General features: G+C 43.6%; 1 protein-coding gene across 1 annotated transcript in view; it reads left to right on the top strand.

The window, feature by feature from the left end:
- PPWD1 (peptidylprolyl isomerase domain and WD repeat containing 1) overlaps positions 1-20739 on the top strand; it is a 636242-nt gene that overhangs the window by 85873 nt on the left and 529630 nt on the right. Inside the window, exon 2 of the mRNA XM_044063362.1 lies at positions 3768-3870. Coding sequence (XP_043919297.1) covers positions 3768-3870 — 103 coding nt within the window. The remainder of the gene's footprint in view (positions 1-3767; positions 3871-20739) is intronic.

Here is a 20739-nt window from a genome sequence, read left to right as displayed (position 1 = left end):
TACAAGAGCAGTGGCGTTGTCTTGTGTGTTTTTTTTTCTCCAAGGGTCTGGATACTAGATTCATCTTGGAAGCTGCTACTTGGTTCTTCTGTTCACACTTCAGTTTATAACTTGGATATCATTTCCAGGGCCAGGTAGGTTTTGCTAGGGCCATTATTCATGGGTTTGTGGAGGGCTGCTGTCTGCCTTCCTCCTCCCATATTTTCAAATAGCTTTTGCACTCTCCCAAGACTAAAGAATACTCAACTGTACTATGTCCTTCCTTGTCACTGTTGCAGTAGGATCTTGTCATAAAAGTAGATGTAATACTTGTCACTGTTGCTGTATTATGTCCCTCCCTCCTGCCCCCTTTATTTTCTTTTGCTGTAGTTCTGGCCAAGGGGGTTCTTTGTCACTGTTGCTGTATTATGTCCCTCCCTCCTGCCCCCCTTTATTTTCTTTTGCTGTAGTTCTGGCCAAGGGGGTTCTTTGTCCATCCTTATCTCCTTCTTTGTCCCTTCTTGGATGAGCATGTTAATTTGTGTGGTTGCTTCAGTTCTCCTGGCAGCACTTGAGTTCTGAGGATTAGGCATTTGTACATCACATATGTACCTTGCACCTTGCACAAAGGACGTATGTCTAATGTAAGACATGTGGAAGGTGTAAAGGCTTTGGTTTGCTGTCCGCACATTAGGATGTCCCAAGAGTAAAAAATACTGCAACAGTGAGAAGTAAGACATCTACTGTTAAGGTAAGATTCTACACAACTTTACTTAATCCTGTTAAGGTTTTATTAGAGGCTAGAAGTAGGAGTGTGGGAATTTGTGGAGAAGGGCATAGGTTGACTTCACCATTGTTACTTTAGATGACTGACTGAGTGGCAGTGGTTACCCATAATTTGAGTATGGAAGGATGAAGATATGAAAAAATGCCTGTGCTGGTGGGTGAAAACTTTTGAGATACTGTAAGTTTTTACTTTGGAAGTTGTGTATAGAATTTGTTGTAGTCTTAAAATGTGGCACTAATATTTTTGGTATGAAAGACATTTCATTATCTTGTAAGAAGGAAGATATGAATCAAGGCAAGTCAGTTATTTTGGATAGTTTATAAATGACAAGAAATAACCAATGGATATAAAACTTGTAAATAAAACAAAAACACGACCAACCAAGTATTTCCGAAGCGTTTTAATAATCCACACACTAAGCGCTTTCACCATCAACACATGGCATCATCAGAGTGAATGGAATCCAGTTGAACCAATGCTTTATACATTTTGGTTAAACCCTAATCCAATTAACCAGAGCCTTAATTACCTTGTCCTTAAAGAAGCATGTGTCAAATAAAGACAAATACATATACTGTCCCAGCCTCATATTAACATTAATAATTGTATAAAATGTTTTGCTTCAGTATAGGTTTTAATGAGATGTATTCATTGAGCCAAGGTGGCATAAAGGCATTTAAAATAATCTGCCATTTGTACTCCAAAATTTCCACCTTTAATTTTTCATCTCCTCCTCTTTCACTATGCAACACCCTGTCTATAACAAAGAATGCAAATCTCCTAAAATTGCTACACTTTGTACTATGTGTATATAAAGCATTGTGTGTATCATGACCCTTGATGGCCCTAAGATGCTCACCTATCCTGTCTTTTAATCTCCTAATGGTCTTACCTACATAGTAAGCACTACAGTTGGTGCACGTGGCTAAATAAACCACCTTAGATGTGTTACAATTCACTCTACCTGGACATGAAATGGTTCTATTGTAACCTTGTACACCAACATAAGGGCCATCATTGATGTACCTACACATCCTACAGGTGCCACATCTACTCATTTTGGAAATGGTATGTGTGATAGTATACTGTTCCAAAAATTCTTTTTAACATTTCTACCCCTTGAATAAACAATTCTGGGAAACCTACCAAAAAGATTTTTAAGGTCACTACTGAAACAAATGTCCCAAGCTGTTCGTACAACTTCCTCAATATCTTTTATTTGACCATTGTAAGTTAACACTAATGCCTTAGAGTTGAGTGAATCTTGTTGTTGTGTAGTTATCACATTGTCAATACTCTTCACCCCTAAGATAGGGGGAAACGATGTGTTTCTCTTACTTAAAATCTCTTTACGTATTCTAGTCAACAACTTAAGGGGATAACCTCTTTCCAAAAACATTCCTATTAAAATATATAATTCTTTCTCCAAAATTTTTGTTGTCATTTATAATTCTGGACAATCTTACCATTTGTCCTTTTACAATACCCCTACGTTGATGTAAAGGGTGACAACTAGTATAATGCAGTAGTGAATTACTATGTTTCTTTCCTATATATTTTACTCACTATACCATCTAAACTTTTTAATAGAGTGATATCCAAAAAATCTATTTGTTCATCACTCCATTTGCTAGTAAATTTCAAAAAGCTGGTTGTTGAATTTAAATACTCTACAAAGGATTTAGCTTCTTGTTCATTACCTTTCCACAGAATCAGAACATCATCTAAGAATCGACTGTATAGTAATATTTTTTCTTTGTAAATGGAATTCAAAACACATTGTTCCTCCCAATGGAGTAAAACTAAATTGGCAAAAATAGGGGCACACTTTGTCCCCATTGCCACACCTGAGATTTGATGAAAAATCTCCCCTTCGAACATCAAATAATTGTTTTTAAGTACCATTTCCATGCAGGAAACAATGAAATTCACACTGTCATTACTAAAACATTTACTTTTGACCAAGCTTTCAGTGAAATAATCTATACCTTCTTCGTGGGGTATAACTGTGAACAGATTTATCACATCAATAGTCAAAAAAGACCATTCGGTACCTGAGGTTTGAAAATTGTTAAACCTTTGCAAACAATGCCACAAATCCTTTAAAATGTGCTGGTCCCCTGTCACAACCCGCTGTGTTTTTTTATCAACATAAGCTGCCAAAGGTTCCGTTTTTGAATAACAAAGGTAATATACTGTTATGACTGATTCTCAGGATGAGTAAATAAAAAAGAATTGTTTAAAAGAACAACTCCAATAAAGGAAGCCAAATTGTGGCGTTTCACAACCATGAAGAATAGAATTGCACAGTTCTGTTCTGGTACCAGATATCATTGGTAGTAGTAGCCCAATTGTTTCTGATGTGTGAAACTGTAAACTAAATGAAACAATGATACTTGATCTTGATTTCTAAAACATAAACATGAAAGATGCTCATCTAGTTCCTAGTAAGTGGTGGTTTTGGGTACTTGAACCAGACTGAAGCCTTTGGGTAGAGTTATTGTTCTGTGTACTCTTTATATTCTGCGGATGGATCATTATCTTATCTTTTTACTGGCTTCTTGGTCACAAGGTTCATCAAAGTGAGTATTGGAGCCCTTGCTGTGTTTAATCTAAGTAGATCAGCATAAGCAGGTATTAAGCAAGTCTATCAGTACATTTGTGTACTGCATCCCTAACAGTCTACCACTTTCATGGAACTGTGTTGCATGACTTATACCCTGGATAACTGAGTTGCTGCGTTGCAGCTCCACTGTATTGAATATTCATCATACATGTGCCTTTACTGTGAAATGCACTGCATCATTTGATATTTACTGTTAGTTGTGGTCATTCCCTGAAAGAACTACCAGTCTCAAGACTACTAGGTCATCAGAGTTGATCTGTAAAAGAAGAAAATTTTGGCAGATAATCCATTACCCATCCCTCTGTGTCACTGTTAAAATATGTTGACATGTTTGTCTAAATTTGCATTTTTAAACATTTCTTTAATATTTTGCAGTACTTGAGTTTGAGAATGTTTACCTGCAGAATCTTCCCAGTGCTTCAATGTATGAACGAAGCTACATGCACAGAGATGTCATTACACACTTGGCATTCACCAAGTAAGCTTTCATAATTTTGATTTGTAGAACCAGTTTTTTAACATAATTGTGTTGTTTTTGTTTCCTCCATGAGTTCTTTTGCATCTTGCATTTAGATGCTTTCTTTAGCACTGCCTTTCCCTCAATGAATGAGTGAGAGAAGGGAGCTCTTAAGACATTGTCTTCAAAGTTATCAGGGATTGTTTGCCATTTTGTTAACTGATGCACTTTACTACATGGAAATGTAACTGAAAATGTAATATGTTGCTATGGATATGAAGTGATGCTGTATCTCCTAATTCATGCTGAAAAATGTGTGTAATATTTCCCATCCTTGGTGTAGGCTAAGCTGTCTTCCTGATTATGGTGTAGTGTATGCTATTTAGTCTGCATTAAGTTTTCAGCAGGTCTTCCTGAAGATTGTAATATTGAAGTGCAGACTCAAATCACCCAGTCACCTGAAAGAAGCGTGATTTTTCTATTTAGTAAATGGTTAAAACGTGGAGCAGTTTATTAAATTCCTGTGCAGCACATGTTTATGTATAGAAAACCTGTATGTGAAGTTGTTCAATCATGCCTTCATTCTTACTGCTGTGTTCGGAGCCGATCATCGGCTCAGTCGGCCAATTTGCAAAGCTCAAGGTCTCGAGGCCAAAGCCCTATCCCACAATGGACCCCTACATTCCCCAGATCTAGTTTGCCGCTGCAACTGTGCGTTTCTCTACAGCTCAGGCCGTTGGAGAGAAGTTTTATATTTTCAGCTATTTTTTTCCTGAATAATTACCTTTTTGTTGGTTAGTTATGTTTGTTATAGTATTGTGGTTAGTACGATTTATCCGTTTTGGATTTATATCCATTTCTTGTTATATTTATTTATATACATATATATATATATATATATATATATATATAAAAAATAGTTTTTGGGCATTGGCCTTGTTTCTTCTGTGTTAGCCATTTGGCTTTTTGCCCTATCCTAAGCCAAGTTAGGCTCTTGCAGTTTTCTGCAATGTTTTGTTAGCTGGTTAGGCTCTTGGCCGTTGGCTGCTTTTTGTTATTTCCCTTAACCTGTTAGGCTTATTCTGTTTGCACAGTCTTTAGGAGATTACATTAAGCTGCCTTTTGGTACTTTTAGCCGGTTAGGCTTAGTTTCTTTTTCTAACAATGTGTTTCCATTGCTGACTTTCACAATGTCTGAGAAGGCAAAACCAGGGTTTAAAAGATGCCGTAAATGTAGTCAAAAGATGTCGATAACCGATGGCCACTCCACGTGTGTGTATTGCTTGGGTGAGGTCCATTTACAGGAGGTTTGTTCCATTTGTCAGGTCCATTTACAGGAGGTTTGTTCCATTTGTTATGGGTTCAGCTCTATAGTTTTGGCTGAAAGGAAACGTAAGCTAGTTTAGCGGGGATTGATTAAGTTTGCTTTCCAGTCAGACTTGGATTCTGCTCCGGGACAGCCAAAACCTTCTTCTCCAGCCTCTTCCACTAGTTCGGCTCCGAAGGGCTCTTCGATTACGAAATCTTCAAAAAAAGGCTAAGGTGTCTGCTCCAGTGTCATCGGAACTGACCATACAGGTTGAGTCTTGGAACCGGTATCACCTACCTTGAGATCCCCGATTCTGGGTTCACCGGCTTCGTTGATGGTTTCCTCTCGGACTTCCAGACACTCTGATTCGGACGTGGACCGAGTGATGCGGAGACTTACAAGATCCGGCGGTTGCTAAAATTCTGTCTGCTTTGACTCAAGCAGCTTCGCAACCGACAAAGTCCTCTCCTGTTGTTTCTGCTCCTTCTCTGACTCGAATCGAGACATCAGAGCCAGAGGAGGCTATTCAGTTGTTTGTGGAGCCGTCCATACCGACACTCACTTTTGACCTGATGTTCTCTGCTTCGGCGGCGGAATCTGGGAGCCGACATTCTCCTGTCGGTTCTGGGGGGGGGTAGTCGAACCGATACATCTGTTCCGACTCTTCCTCTTGGGGCTTCGGCATGGATGAGTTCGGCTCCTACCTCGGGCTCTGAGCTGGCGGTTCTGGTGTGGGAGGAGTCTTCGGTGTATTCGAACCCGGGTGCTTCCTCGCATCAGAGCTGTGGGGCCTTCGATGCCATGAGGAGGGCTTTGTCCCCCCGGACTACCAAAACCTCTGATATGGCCACCTCCTCCCGAAAGGCGCCCGAATCTTTTCCGCTGCCACAGGTTCACCTGTAAATGTAGGGACCCAGACCCTCAGGACACCCCTTTGGGGGGGAACCCTGCTCTTCCGGGACCTCCCCAGTGATGATTCCCACTGAGGGGGTTCCTCGAAAGAGGTTATGTAAGAGGAGACATTTAGATCCCCCCCCCCCCAGGAATCCATCACGTTGGACACTGATTTGGGGGAATCTGAAGGGTCCTCGAGGTCCCCCCAATATCTCCTTTGGGGATATCCTTGAGATCCTTAAGCAGAGGGGGGACTGGCAGCCCCTAAACCCTACCGAGGAAAAATCGGCGCTTTTGAAGGCGTTAGAGTCACGACCCTCCACCTCTTGGGTGTCTCCACCCTTCGATGAGTTGATGGATCTTTTGTCTGGAAAGGCATGGGAGTCACCAGATTCTATGGAGCCTGTTCCTAGAAGACCCAACAAATACATTTCAGCGCTTGTATTTAGAGCACAACGTAGAACTGTTTACCGAATTTCCTGTTTGCACTTATTTTTAAAATCGTTTTTTTCTCAAAACTTGCATTTTATCTGTCTTTGGCCTAGCACTCTTGTGTGGGGTCATTTACTGCACTGTTATAACTTGTTGATACTTGTGAACCTCTGCTATCTCTGAAAAACCAAAAAAACAAAAAATCTTGCTTTTTTCCCACTTTTCTGAGATTTAAAAAAGTTCAGTTACAGGCTTGCTGTTCTTGAACTGTTTGTAAGTTTCTGTGAGGCCATTTTTGCTTGGGCTAAAGGGAAGTCTCTCTGTTGATCAGTGGCAGTGAAAAACATTGAGCAGCCTGCCTGCCCCTGTGGGAGTGGTTACTGACTTGAAACTGTAGTTTTATTGGCCATTTTGGGTCAGTTCCAAAACTCCTTCATCTTCCTCTCTTAAAACCCTCTTTTGTGCGTTTTTGAGCATAGCGCAACAGCGGGCAGCGCCGCCTAATTGGGTTTAAACTATTCCTGGCTCCCCAAAGTCTGCTCTTCACTTTTTCCCTTAGAACTGCTCTATCTCTCAATTTAAACACCATATTCTCATTCTAAGGCCCTTCACTGGTCCAATTAAGTAATCCTACAAGTTAGCACTATTAAAACCATAAGCACTACTTACTCTTATACTCTCTACGATTACCCTGTCCTCTATTGGTCCGTCTTAAATTCAGTTTCCCTATATTACTCTAGCATGTCCAAAGGTCAGTCAATGGTTTCCTCTCCAGTCCAGCTGGTGAATCTGGGAATTTTGAGGCAATGTTACAACTGTCTCATGTACACGGACAACCCTCTCCTCCTCCAAACAGGTTCAAATATATGTGAGAGATGCAACTATTTAGCCAAACTGGAGGCTGAGCTCTCTCATCTCAAAACTGGTGTAACCAGTCAGGAGGAGAAGGTAACCTCACACAACACAGTTCCAGTATCACGTAGTCCCATCACATCAGCGAACCAAACACATAAATACACAAAAACATACTCGGAGGCTCTAAATAAAAATTTACCTAAGCAACAGAGACCTCCAAAGCAGACATCCAAGCAAACGCTACCTCAAAACAAAACATGCACAACACATAACCCACAAAGTCAGTGTGCCAAGCAGCCACAGCCCTTAAGGCTGAATAACACACCTGATACTCTTGTAATAGGTGACTCTATTGTCAGACACACTGACGTCCCGCTCACCAGGCTGAATAAAGAGAAGGTCACGGTGAGCTGCCTGTCGGGTGCTAGGATCTGCCGCATAATGCAAGCACTCAGGTCACTCCAAAGCAAATACAAATATGACTCAGTCATTGTACATGCTGGTGTGAATGACCTGAGACGTACCTCCCTGGACTACATGAAAAGAGACATAGAGGAGCTCTCTGATCATGTAGCCCAGGCTGGTATGACCCTGACCTTGAGCAGCATCTTACCCTCACCTAGAATTATGCCACAGTACAAAGACAAAATGATCTATTTTAACAATTGGCTAAAATTTTGGTGTCATTCAAAGGGGATCCAGTGTCTGTCAGCCTGGGATGACATGCTCGACAAGCCACGTTGCTTCGCTAGGGACGGCTTGCACCTGTCACCACTGGGCTTTCGGATATTGGCAAAGGCTCTTGCCACCCCCATAGTGCCTTTTTTAGGCAAGACTCAAAAGTCAAACCCACCCCCATAGACAGCACAAGGAACAAGAAACTAAGGGTAATGCTGCTAAACGCCAGAAGTCTTAACCTCAAGATGCACGCACTCGAAGCTCTCCTCAGTATGGAGAACATCGATATCTGTGCAGTGACAGAAACCTGGTTCAAGGCTCCAGAGAGCACCCCAGCACTACCAGGCTATACCTCATATCATGCTTTTCGGCCCCAAAACCCAGACCGAACCACAAAAGGAGGCGGAGTTTCCATATTTATCAAGGATATCCACACCTCCAGGTTAGTGGCATTGCACGAAGTATCGGAGACCATCCATGTGCAACTAACAGTGGGCAAGACTGCTTTTCAGTTTATAGCATCCTACAGACCACCCTCTCAAAGTCAGGAATCCCACTCGGCTTTCCTGAAAACATTGGAGAACATGAAGATCTCTCCGAACACCATTATATTGGGCGACTTCAACTACCCAAACATTGACTGGGAACACTACTCAAGCCCCAGCACCTTAGCCCAAAGGTTCCTGGAAATTATAAACTCAAATGCTATGGAACAACTAGTCACCACTCCCACAAGAGGGGACAACATACTAGACCTGATCATTGCCAACATGGGGACTCTATGCTCCACACCAGAAGTATATCCCTCGTTGGTAAGATCAGACCATAAATTCATTTCACTGGATGTCCACATCCCGACCCCACCCCCAGCCCAGAAAACCACAGTGAAAAATTTCTCAAAAGCGAACTTCTCACTTCTCAAAACCAGTGGAATCCTTCAAGGCCCCAGGGCCAGTGGAAACTACGCCCAAACTGCAGAATCCTATATAAACGCATTCTACGGACATCTCCAGGAATGCATGGATCATGCTATCCCAAACAAAACCAAGACCCAATCATCCAAAGGCAGGCGTCCAGTCTGGTGGACCCCTGCCATAAATAAACTGTACAACAGAAGGAGGAAGCTACTGCATGATAGAGCAAAATCCCTAATAGGGAAGGCATCTCTGATCAGTACTAGCAAAAAATTACGATCCCTCATAAAATCCTCCAAGGCCAGCTTCGAGAGAAAAATTGCACAGGACACCAAAGACAATCATAAGGCTTTTTCAGTTATGTTAGAAACCTGGGATGCAACTCCCAGACTTGTTCTGAGTTGATTCTAAATGACAAAAAATACACTGAACCCACAGACATCGCCAATATCCTGGCAGACAGGTTCAGTGCAAACTTCTCCACCCCCCCCCAAAAGAGCAAGTATCTATCCCGGCAGAGGGCTGCCTCCCAATCATCTCTGATGCTCAGGTGAAGGCTGCCCTCTCCAAAGCAAAAAACACTGCTTCCATGGGACCAGATGGCGTCCCAGGTTGCGTCCTACATGAACTCCAAGAGGAACTAATCCCTCAAATAAAACAGCTATACAATCTGAGCCTCACTACAGGATATGTGCCCACAGAATGGCGTACAGCAACAGTGGTCCCACTCCACAAAGGTGGAGCCTCTACGGACCCTGGAAACTATCGCCCCATAAGCCTGACTAGCTTAGTCTGCAAGGCTATGGAGAGGACCATCATGGAGCTCATAAACAAAGACATTGGGGACCTACAGACACTAGATCCTACCCAGTTCGGCTTTGTCAAGGGCAGATCCTGCCTTTTGAACCTGGTTGATTTCTTCGAAACAGTCACCAAAGCCATAGATGAAGGAAAGGTAGTCCACACAGCCTATCTGGACCTTGCAAAGGCATTTGACACAATACCCCACTTGGGCATCATAGATAAGCTATCCAGCTTAAATATAAACCCCTGTGTCACAAGATGGGTCGCAAACTGGCTCAAAGACAGAACTCACAGAGTGAGAGTTGCTGGAGCCATGTCAGACTCGAAACCGGTCACAAGTGGCATCCCACAGGGTTCTGTCCTGGGACCACTCTTGTTTGGTATATACTTTTCTGAGGTACAGGCAAACGTGGGAGGACTATGGCTCACCAAGTTCGCAGACGACTGCAAACTGGGCGCCATAATCAACACTCCAGCTGACACAAACATCCTTCAGAAAGGTCTCACAGAGACAGATAACTGTTGCCAGCGCCATGGTTTAAAGCTAAATGCCAAAAAATGTATAGTCATACCCTTTAGCAAAAACAATGTGCCCAGAAATTACCACATAGGCGGAAACCCATTAAGTACAGAGAAAGTTATTAGGTACCTGGGGACCCAAGTTGATAGCAATCTCTCCTTTGAAAACCACATTGCCAAAGTGGTTAGAAAGACCTTCTATATAGCCCACCTCATCACGAAGGGTTTCACATCTAGATCAAGAGAAGTAATCGTGCTCCTTTATTCATCCCTCATCAGGCCCATCATAGAATACAGTGCCCCTTTTGGGATGTACCTTACCCGACACCTGCAGCAGTTAGAAAGACCCCAAAAGTATCTCACCAAGAGGATCAAAGGTCTCAAACAGATGCCATATGCTGCTCGGTTAAAAAAAAGTCCAGCTCTACTCAGTTGCATACCGCCTACTTCGAGGCGATCTATGCCTGACATACAAAGCTATGTCAAATCCAGAATTAATGGACATGCTCCACCTCAGTAAATCTAAATCCCTTAGAGCCACACGCTCGAGGGACTTGAACCTCAGCACAGAAATAAATAGAACTTGCTGGAGGGACAGGTTCATAACCCAGAGACTCCCTTCGCTCTGGAATAAAATTCCAGTTCATGTGAGGCAGAGCACCTCATTGAATCTCTTCAAGAAGAATCTCGACAGGTGGATGGAGGATCGTAGGTTTGTCCCAGGGATTACTCCCGTGTCACTATTAGACAGAGGCACAGTAAACCTTAAAAAGGGCACAGTATACTCAAATCAAGGGGTGGCGTAAGCCATACAGAATCTGGCTAGGCTTATAATTGCCCCAGGGCAGATAGCCTAGTATGAACCTTTGAACCTATAAGATAAGTCCTTCTTACCAAACCCATACCTGTTGATGCCATGGTGGTGGTGGCAGCCACTAAAAAAAGAGATGTCGGAGACTTCTACGTTTGTCCATCCTCCTAATAGAGTCTAGGGTCATGGACAGATACGGGAAGCACATGTTCAGTTCTACGACCTTTGCCCTTCGGTCACTGAACTATGTAACCCACTTCACAAGGCTTCAGAGAGATTTCCTGAAGGAGCTTGGAGATGCTCTCCAGGGTGCCGTAGCCAATTATGTGGCGGACAAAGTGACATCTCAGCTTGCTACCCTCAACTCCATCGTAAGCTCTTGCATGTGCCTCGTGTCTTGCGCAGCTGATGGAATGAGTAGGGCTGCGGGTACAGGAATTGCTTTGCGAAGACATTACTGGATGTGCTTATGTTCTTTTGCGGAACCTTTCAAGTCGTCATTTGTGAATGCCCCCTTTGATGGTTCTTCCTCGTTTGGACCAAAAGTTAGATACCCTCACCAGATGTGAGCAAGACGGTAAGACTCTTATCTGCCGTAGGAGTCCGTTTTTCTACCCCTACTAGACCTTATCCCAAAGGTCAACGGGGAGGGAAAATGTGGTTCCGTAAGACCCAAGGAGCCTTTCTGAACTCACAAGGTGAAGCCTCCTCCAGGGGCAGAGGGGGAAGCAATGGTGGAAGACTACACCCAAGTGGCAGAGGGGGTCCACAGAACCAGAGTGACAAGGGATCAGTTCCTAGGGAAGCCTAGCCGCGCTCCTGAAAGGACACCTGACTGTCCTGCTCTGGAGGCAGTCGGGGGACGTTTGTCTTTGTACCTAGGTACCTGGCTAAAACTCTCAGAAGACCGATGGGTACAAAATGTTATATCCAGAGGATATTCCATCCCCTTTCTCTTGGAACCCAGACCAACAAAAGGAATCCCAGACGGTTCCACCCAGTCTGTGGGATGTGGCATCCGTAGAGGTCCAAAAACTATTGCAAAAAAGCGTCATCCTGCCAGTCCCAGCAGACCAGCAAGGATCCGGAACTTACTCAAGATTGTTTTTGGTACCAAAGAAGACAGAGGACTGGAGACCTATTTTGGACCTCAGCAGACTCCACAAATATGTGGTAAAGACGAAGTTCCGGATGGTCACACTTCAGTTCATTCCCCCGTTCTTAGGGAGGGACAATTGGATGTGCTCTGTAGATCTCCAGGATGCGTACTACCATATCAAAATGGCCAGACCATCCAGGGATCATCTGCGCTACAGTCTGGGAACCAGTCACTTCCAGTTTCTGGCCCTGCCCTATGGTCTCACTACAGTCCCCAGTGTGTTCACCAAATGTATGGTAGTGGTCATGGCTCACTTGAGTTATTTAGGAATCCGGGTGTTTCCTTACTTGGATGACTGGCTCCTTACCGCCCCCACCAGGCATCAACTTATTTGGGCAAGGGACACTGTCATAGATCTATGCTTACAGCTGGGTATTACTATAAACTCAGAAAAGTCTGCTTTATTGCCATTGCACAATTTATAGGAGCAGACTTAGACACGTTCAGCATGTCCGTGAAGCTCCCTCCCAAAAGAGTGATTACCCTTTGACAACAAATTGTGGATCTCCTGTCAAGACAAAAAGCACCAGCATAACAGATTGTCAAGCTGCTCGGCACTATGGCAGCAGCGATTATTGCAATACCCCTTGCGAGATCTCACATGCTCATTCTTCAGTGGCTGCTATTCACACAGTGGATGTTTCAGGACTTACTGATGAATTACCCAGTTCTGATTACCAACTCTTGCAATGACTATCTTCGGTGGTGGCTAACGTCCAAGAAGGTGACTATGGGACGTCCATTTGTCCTCCCGGCTCCAGTTGCAACAGTAACCACGGACGCCTCCCTGATGGGGTGGGGGGGCATTATCAGAGATGGACAGCCCAAGGTACATGGCAGGCTCACGAGGCTCATTTGCACATAAACGTCCTGTAAATGAGAGCGGTTCTTTTAGCGTTGCAGTCCTTTCAAGACTCTCTTCCCCTCGGCACGATTGCAGTCCAGTCAGACATGTCCGTAGTCTGGTACATATTCTGTTGCCTCACGAGTGGTCTCTCAAGAACGAAATAGCGGAAATGATTTCCCATGGATGGGGCCAGCCTTGCTGTGACCTTTTTGCCACCCCCACAAACACCAAGTACAGCAACTACTTTGCCCTGATCCCTCAACAGGGACAACCCCCGAGGGACGCACTCATCCACGATTGGCCCCCTGGACTCCTATATGCTTTCCCTCCCTTTCCCCTGATTCCCAAAGTCTTACAGAAAGCCAGTTTTCTGGGAAGGACACTTATCTTAATAGCCCCATATTGGCCTCATCAAATTTGGTTCCCCTTCCTGAAGCCTCATCTACTGGAGGAGCCTTGCATCCTGGACCCAGTGCCGGATCTGTTGACCCACTTGTCAGGAGCTCTTCACACTTCTCTTCAGTCCATCAAACTGACAGCTTGGCTGCTCCAATTCCCAGAATAGCCAGGTTCCAAAATTTATCAGAAGAGGCTCGACATATTCTCTTGTCTCACAAATCTTTAACCAGGAAACTTTACCTCCGTAAGTGGAAAAGGTTTTCCATCTGGGCACAGCAGAATAACATTGACCCTTTCCTGGCGTCCATTTTGGATATTTTGGAATTTCTAACAAAACTGTTCAATGAAGGAGCTGCAGCAACAGCCATTCGAGTCCAACTGGCTGCTATTTCTAATTTTCATATAGGTGCATCTGAAAATGATATTGTGTCTAATAAGCTGGCTAAGGCATTTTTGAAAGGTATGATGCACTTAAAACCACCGATCAGATCTCCTACTAGTCCGTGGAACTTACCTAGTCTTGTCCAAGATTATTCTTCCGCCCTTTGAACCTGCCTCTTCTTGTGAACTGAAATATCTTTCTTGAGGACCATTTTCTTGGTGGCCATTACATCAGCATGCAGAATTTCAGAATTGTAAGCCCTTTCTATTAAGCAGCCATACTTAGTATTTCACAAAGGTAGGGTTTCCCTCAGGATGAATCCGTCGTTCTTACCGTAAGTGTGTTGGGAATTCACACTTAGACAATTGAATTACCTGTTTTCTTTCCCAATCATTCAAATCAGTTGGAATGTATGCTTCACAAACTTGATGTCCATAGATAACTTCACTTCTATTTGGACAGGGCAAAAGACCACAGAAGGGCTGATCAGTTGTTTGTCTTCTTCTCGGATTCTAAAAAAGGTGCACCAGTCCCCAAATCTACCTTGTCTGTCTAAATGGCTCTCTGATTGTATATCCTTTATCTAGGGTGAAGCGGGTATTGCATTACATAACAAAGTCGAGGCTCATGCTACCAGAGCGGTTTCTACTTCTGCAGCCTTCTTGACCAGGTTACCTATTGATTCAGTTTGTGCAGCTGCCACCTGGTCAAATCCACATACCTTTATATCTCACTACAAAGTGGACAAGGCCTCTAGGGACAGAACTTCATTTGGGTCTGCTGTCCTGAAGCAGGTACTCCCGTCAGCCACCCAAGATTGTGGTGTTGGGGATGCTACCCATCAGTAAGAATGAAGGCAAGATTGAACAACTGCACATAAAGAAGTTATGTACTTACCATGATGTTCCATTTGAGTTGTTCTTCTCGCCTTCATTATTATGACCTACCCCTTTCTTATGTCTGGAAGTTAGAGGTTCTATCTTGGTTTTGGTTCTCCTGAGGAGTTTCCTCTCACGGTGGTCTGTATGATTTCCTTGAGATCTGGGGTAGATTTTACACTAGTTGGCAGCAAACAAGATCTGGGGAATATAGTGGTGCATTGTGGGATAGGGCTTTGGCCTCAAGCTGAGAGACCTCGAGCTTTACAAATTGGTCGACTTGGAGCCAAAGATTGGCTCCGAACCCATCAGTAATAATTAAGGCGAGAAGAACAACTCGCGTGGAACATTATGGTAAGTATATTACTTCTTTTTATGCAGCCTTCCAATAAATGTTTGGCATCTTTTATGGTCTAAAAAAAGCCAGGAACCATGGCGTAGTTGCAAACTCAGCAAATGAGAGAACAGCCACTCACCAAAACTCCTCCAGTGAACCACAGTAATACTGTCATAAATCTGGGTACTCTCATATAATCACCCCCAAAGTAACACATGAGACAAAAATAAAAAGTAGAAAATTTCTAAGTGCTTTCATTTTCTAAGCTGAAGACTTCATCAGAGGGAGCAATTATATGCGAGTACCCAGATTATGACAGTTAATGTGGTTTATTGGAGAAGTTCTGGAGAGTGGCTCTTCTTTCATTTTGTATATTCGTCTTGATAAATTATTAACTTTTCTGTACTGTCATTCCCCTAGGCAGGATTTTGTTTCTGCAGGAGTTTGCACAGCAAATTTCTTACCCTTCTTTACAAGTCCTGCAAACCAGGAGCACTTGGTCCTGAGAGGCAGTCAACATAGACTTTTTGAGATTGAGGAAGATCTCCACACTGTGCAGAATAACCACAGTGAGGTGTAGATACTGAAAACAGGAGCTGCTGAGAAGGGGACCTGAATCAGAGGGTCATCCAAATAAGAGAATATGAATTCCCAAAGTCTGCAGCAGGCTATGACAAGATAAGGCATTTGAGAAAGACCGTAAGAGCTGTACAAAGACAAAAAGGCAAAGCCGACAATTGATAATTAGAAGAAGAAACTTTGAAAAGTAAAAATCTCCTGAATAGAGGGTGATTCTTCCTTTCATCAATTGTCTGCTTTGCCTTTTTGTCTTTCTACAGCTCTTAGGGTCTTTCTCAAATGTCTTGTCTTGTCATAGCCTGCTGCAGACTTTGGGAATTCATACTCTCTTATTTGGATGACCTTCTGATTCAAGTCCCCACTCAGCAGCTCCTGTTTTCAATATCTACACCTCACTGTGCTTATTCTGCACAGTGTGGAGATCTTCCTCAATCTCAAAAAGTCTGTGTTGATTCCCTCTCAAAACCAAGTGCTCCTTGTTTGCAGGATTCAGACCATTCAAGTGCTGGCTTGATGATCTTCGTGTTTCACTGTTGCAGTCATTACATTTGGGTAATATGCTGGCAGGTTGCCCTCAGTCGGCCTGAATATCAAAGTCTTGGGTCCTGCGTCGGTTGCTGTCTCTTCTTCCATGACGTCAGGTCATCAGGGGTATAAAACAGGCAGCCAACGCCATTTTCTTTAGTCTTTCTTGCCGTGCGGTGCCCGAAGCAGAAGCAGTTCGCAAGTGCCGGTCGTCCGACTCCTGAAATTTTCGCATTCGAGTTTCAGAACCGAAGTCTTCAATTAAAGCCAAGTACCCCATTGGGGAAACTTTTTCTTGCTCCATACCGATGTCAGTAAAAGTTAATAATTGCATTACTTGTGGGAAGCAAATACCTCATAAGGATTTCCATTTGTACTGTATTCCTTGCCTAGGCCCAGATCATAATGTGCCTTGCTGTCAGTTTTGTGCTAGATTCAACCAACGGACTATTAAGCTTCGTATCTTTGCTTCAAAATATTTTGGAAACAGATTTAACTACCCTGAAATGTTGTTGGATAGTAATCCGACTACCGGAGTTCACAAAAAATGGAAAGAAAAGGACAGAGACAGACTGTCGAGGTCCAAAACCGACTGAAGCTTCTCCTAAGCCAGTCGCCGGTACTCAGTGAGGCGCTTTCGCAGCCCCTGATACCCGCTGTTTTGAGTCGCAGGCCTCTACCGAGACCCATGTGGAGTCCGGCATGCCGAGACATTTTTAAAGTATTATACCCGCGGATGTCTCTCCCTCGGATGGGTCCTGAGCCGCTGAGCAGGCACCGGCTTCTGAGGGTGTTTTCAGGCCTCAGCATTTCTATATAAAACTGACGCCAGCTTCAAATACAAAAGACAAAAGCAACTCCTACGGCCAAAAAAATTACGCACGAGCCACGTGCTCGGGCCTCTCTGCCCAAGAAACAGATGATCAAAATGGCTGAAGACTTAATTACCTTGATCAGGGGTTCCCAAACCCCCCCGATAAGAGGCCTAGGCAAAACACTGATTATGAATCTTCAGATCAGGTTTCTATTTCTTCTGATTCCTCTTCTGTTCAGGAATTTTCTATACCACCCTATGAGGATTCAGATGCAGAGAAATCCATTCCATCTGCATCTCCTCCTGAAGATTATTCTTTTGGAGAAACCTTGCATACTTTGAGAGAACATTACCATTGGGAGAGTCGAGATTTCTCAGAATCAAAAAAAGAGGCTTAGGGATTTCCTTCTTCTCCCTCAGCGTAGGCCTTTGGCCATACCTTCTGTTTTAGACATTGTTGATGATGTGTTTTTGGAATCAAGCATGGCTCCAGATTCCCTACCACCGGCTCCTAGCAAGTCAGACAAATATTACAGGGTTCCTGACTCCCATAAATTTTTATTCAAAAATCCTGCTGACCCTGAAAACTATCTCACAGGGTCCTAAAGGTGTAAAGGCCTCAACAGCTAAGAATCCTACCCCCTCTGATAGAGATTCCAGGGCGCTGGATAGATGGGGAAAGAAGGTTTGTACGTCTGCAGCTTTGGCAATTAGGGCCTTAAACTGCCAGTTTTATATGCTTAAATATCAACAGCATGTTATGGGATTATTGAAACAGAAAATGATGTTGATTTCTGAATGTGTGGAAAATAAAGAATTACAGGAATTATTGCATGCAGCAGAACAGGTTGGAAAGCATACTTTGCAATGTAGTTTTGATTTCTTGGAGGCCTCCTGCAGGGCCGCAGTAACTGGATCTGTGATTAGAAGGCATGCCTGGCTCAAAGAGCAAAATCTGCCTGATCATGTTAAAGCTAAATTGTTGGATGCACCTTTACAGCATGATACTTTGTTTGGTATTAAGGCAGAAGAGGTTTTATAGAAAATGGAAGACAAAGCTAAGTCTATGCAAACTGTAAAAGACTTCTTACAAGTGCAGCCACCAAGATTCAGTAGACACTGGCCTACAAAAAATTGGTCATTTCCTGTGACCGACAGAGCCTCACGGGCAAATCCAGGCGCTCAAAAGGCTCTAGATACCAATTGCAGGGTTCCTACAGGTCAAAGCAATGGGGTGCCTCTACCTCCAAATCTGGAGGAAACAAAGCACAACCCTACAGGAAGCAGTCTCAATGACTTCCCTCTGCCATCACCAAGCGCATATCTTTTGGCAGCCCCCTTAGGGGGAAAACTAGCACTTCATGCAAAAAATTGGCAGTTAATAACGCAGGACAAGAGGGTATTAAACATAGTATCCCAGGGATACAGATTTAATTTCCATACCTTGCCAATTCCAAACGGTTGTCCAGATCTGCCACAAAATCAGTGGGCAGAGGCACAGAAACAAATTACGTCCCTTACGGATATGGGGGCTATTCAGCCAGTACCAGAACTAGAAAAAGAACAAGGGTTTTACTCAAGAATGTTCTTTGTACCCAGAAAAAACAATGCCTGGTGCCCTATACTGGATTTATTGATTTTGAACACATTTTTGGACATCCCAAAATTCAAAATGCTGACTTTGCAACAGCTTCTGCCCATGCTTGGCAAGAACGCTTGGCTAGTGACTCTAGACTTAAAAAAGGCATACCTGCATATCCCAATAAGGGAATCATGCAGAAGATACCTCCGCTTCAAGGCAGGTTTTATGCATTACCAATTCTCTGCACTGCTCTTTGGCTTATCTACTGCGCCCAGGGTCTTTACAAAGTGCCTGGCACCAGTAATTGCATTTTGCAGACAAGCATTCAAATCTATCCATACTTGGATGACTGTCTCATTCAAGCAGAAAACAAGGACATTCTTCTTCAACATCTGGTGTTTGTAAAAAGGCTTCTAACATGCCTAGGGTACACAATAAACGAAAAGAAATCACAACTGGTACCCTCTCAAAAGATTACATTCTTGGGTGCAAGCTTGAATACAACTGCCCAGATGGCTTACCTTACCCCAGACAAACAAAGGCAACTGTCTATTTACTTCAAACAGATGGCAACAAAAACCCAGATATATGCAAGACAAATTTTGCAGGCTTTTGGGTTCATGGCATCCTGCATTCTACTAATTCTATATGCAAGACTGCATATGAGGAAACTACAATGGTATCTAAAAAGGTTATGGAGTCAGCATTGTCACAGCCTGGAAACAATGATTCCTCTCATTCCCTGCCTACAACAGGAGCTTCTTTGGTGGGAAGAGACATGTCACCAGTACATGGGACGGTCTTTCACTCTACCCCCTGCCAACTAAACCCTAACCACAGACGCATCAGACTATGCTTGGGGGGCCCACCTGGCGGGGAGATGCATTCAGGGCATATGGAGCCCAAAACAAATGCATCTGCATATCAACCAGAAAGAGATGTTAGCTGTACAGAATGCCCTGACAGCCTTCAAGGACTTACTTCATCCAGGACAACTACTGATAGACAACACCACGGTTATGTGGTACATAAACAAGCAGAGGGGCACACATTCCTACCCCCTTTGCAGACTAGCCATGGCATTGTGGGACACAGCCTTGAATTACCAAGTACATCTTCAAGCTCAGTTCCTGCCAAGAAAACAAAATATTCTGGCAGACGACATAAGCAGAAATCTTATGGACCCTCACAAGTGGAAACTGGATCCACAAGTCTTCAACATAACAGAAAAATAGGGGAGCCCGGGCATAGATCTATTTGCCTCTCCCCAGAACTATCAACTCAACAAATTTTGCACAAGGACTTATCACAGACAAGCATGGAAAGTGGATGCCCTATCCTTCAGTTGGAAAAACCTATCAGTCTACGTCTTTCCTCCTCTGCCTCTTCTTCCCAAGGTCCTACTAAAGGTCAGACAGGAAAAAACAAAAATGATCCGGACTGGCCTCGCCAACACTGGTACCCAATACTAAGGAATATGTCTCAACTCCCTCCTTGGTACTTGCCTCAAGTACCTCATCTACTGTCTCAGCAGAAAAATCAAATTCTGCACAATCCGCTCCAAACTCTGAACCTGGCAGCATTGGCTGATCATGTAATTATTCAAACAACACCTCTCAGTAAATCTGTGATGGATGTCATTTTGGAAGCCAGAAGGCCTAGTACTAGAAAATCTTATGCTGATAAATGGGAAGAGATTCTGTGCTTGGAACCAAGCACAAGGGACTGACGCAGCATACCCAAATGTTCCTCAGATTTTACAATACTTGACTGAAATGCTTGACAAGGGCCTATCTTTTTCATCTTTAAAAATCCATGCCTCTGCCATCTCGGCTCATTACAACACAGGGCATCCCATCTTTTCTCATCTTCTGCTAAAACAGTATCTTAGAGGAGCCAAAAATTTAAGGCCTCCCAGAAGATCATCAGCTCCTGCATGGGACCTCAATTTTGTGCTGGAAAAGCTCACTCTGCCACCATTTGAGCCAGCAGCTACTGCAGATATAAAGTGTTTATCTTGGAAAACAGCTTTCCTTCTGGCAATCACTTCAGCAAGAAGGTTTTCAGAACTACAGACCCTCATGGCTGTGGAGCCTTTTATTATATTTTACCCAGACAGGGTGTCCCTCGGGACCAATCCTTCCTTTATGCCTAAGGTGGTATCCAGTGTGG

Source organism: Protopterus annectens, chromosome 2.part1 (genome assembly GCF_019279795.1).
Source record: "Protopterus annectens isolate FY-2018-M chromosome 2.part1, PAN1.0, whole genome shotgun sequence".
Classification (NCBI taxonomy): Eukaryota; Metazoa; Chordata; order Ceratodontiformes; family Protopteridae; genus Protopterus; species Protopterus annectens.
This window is presented reverse-complemented; position numbering and strand designations above follow the sequence as displayed.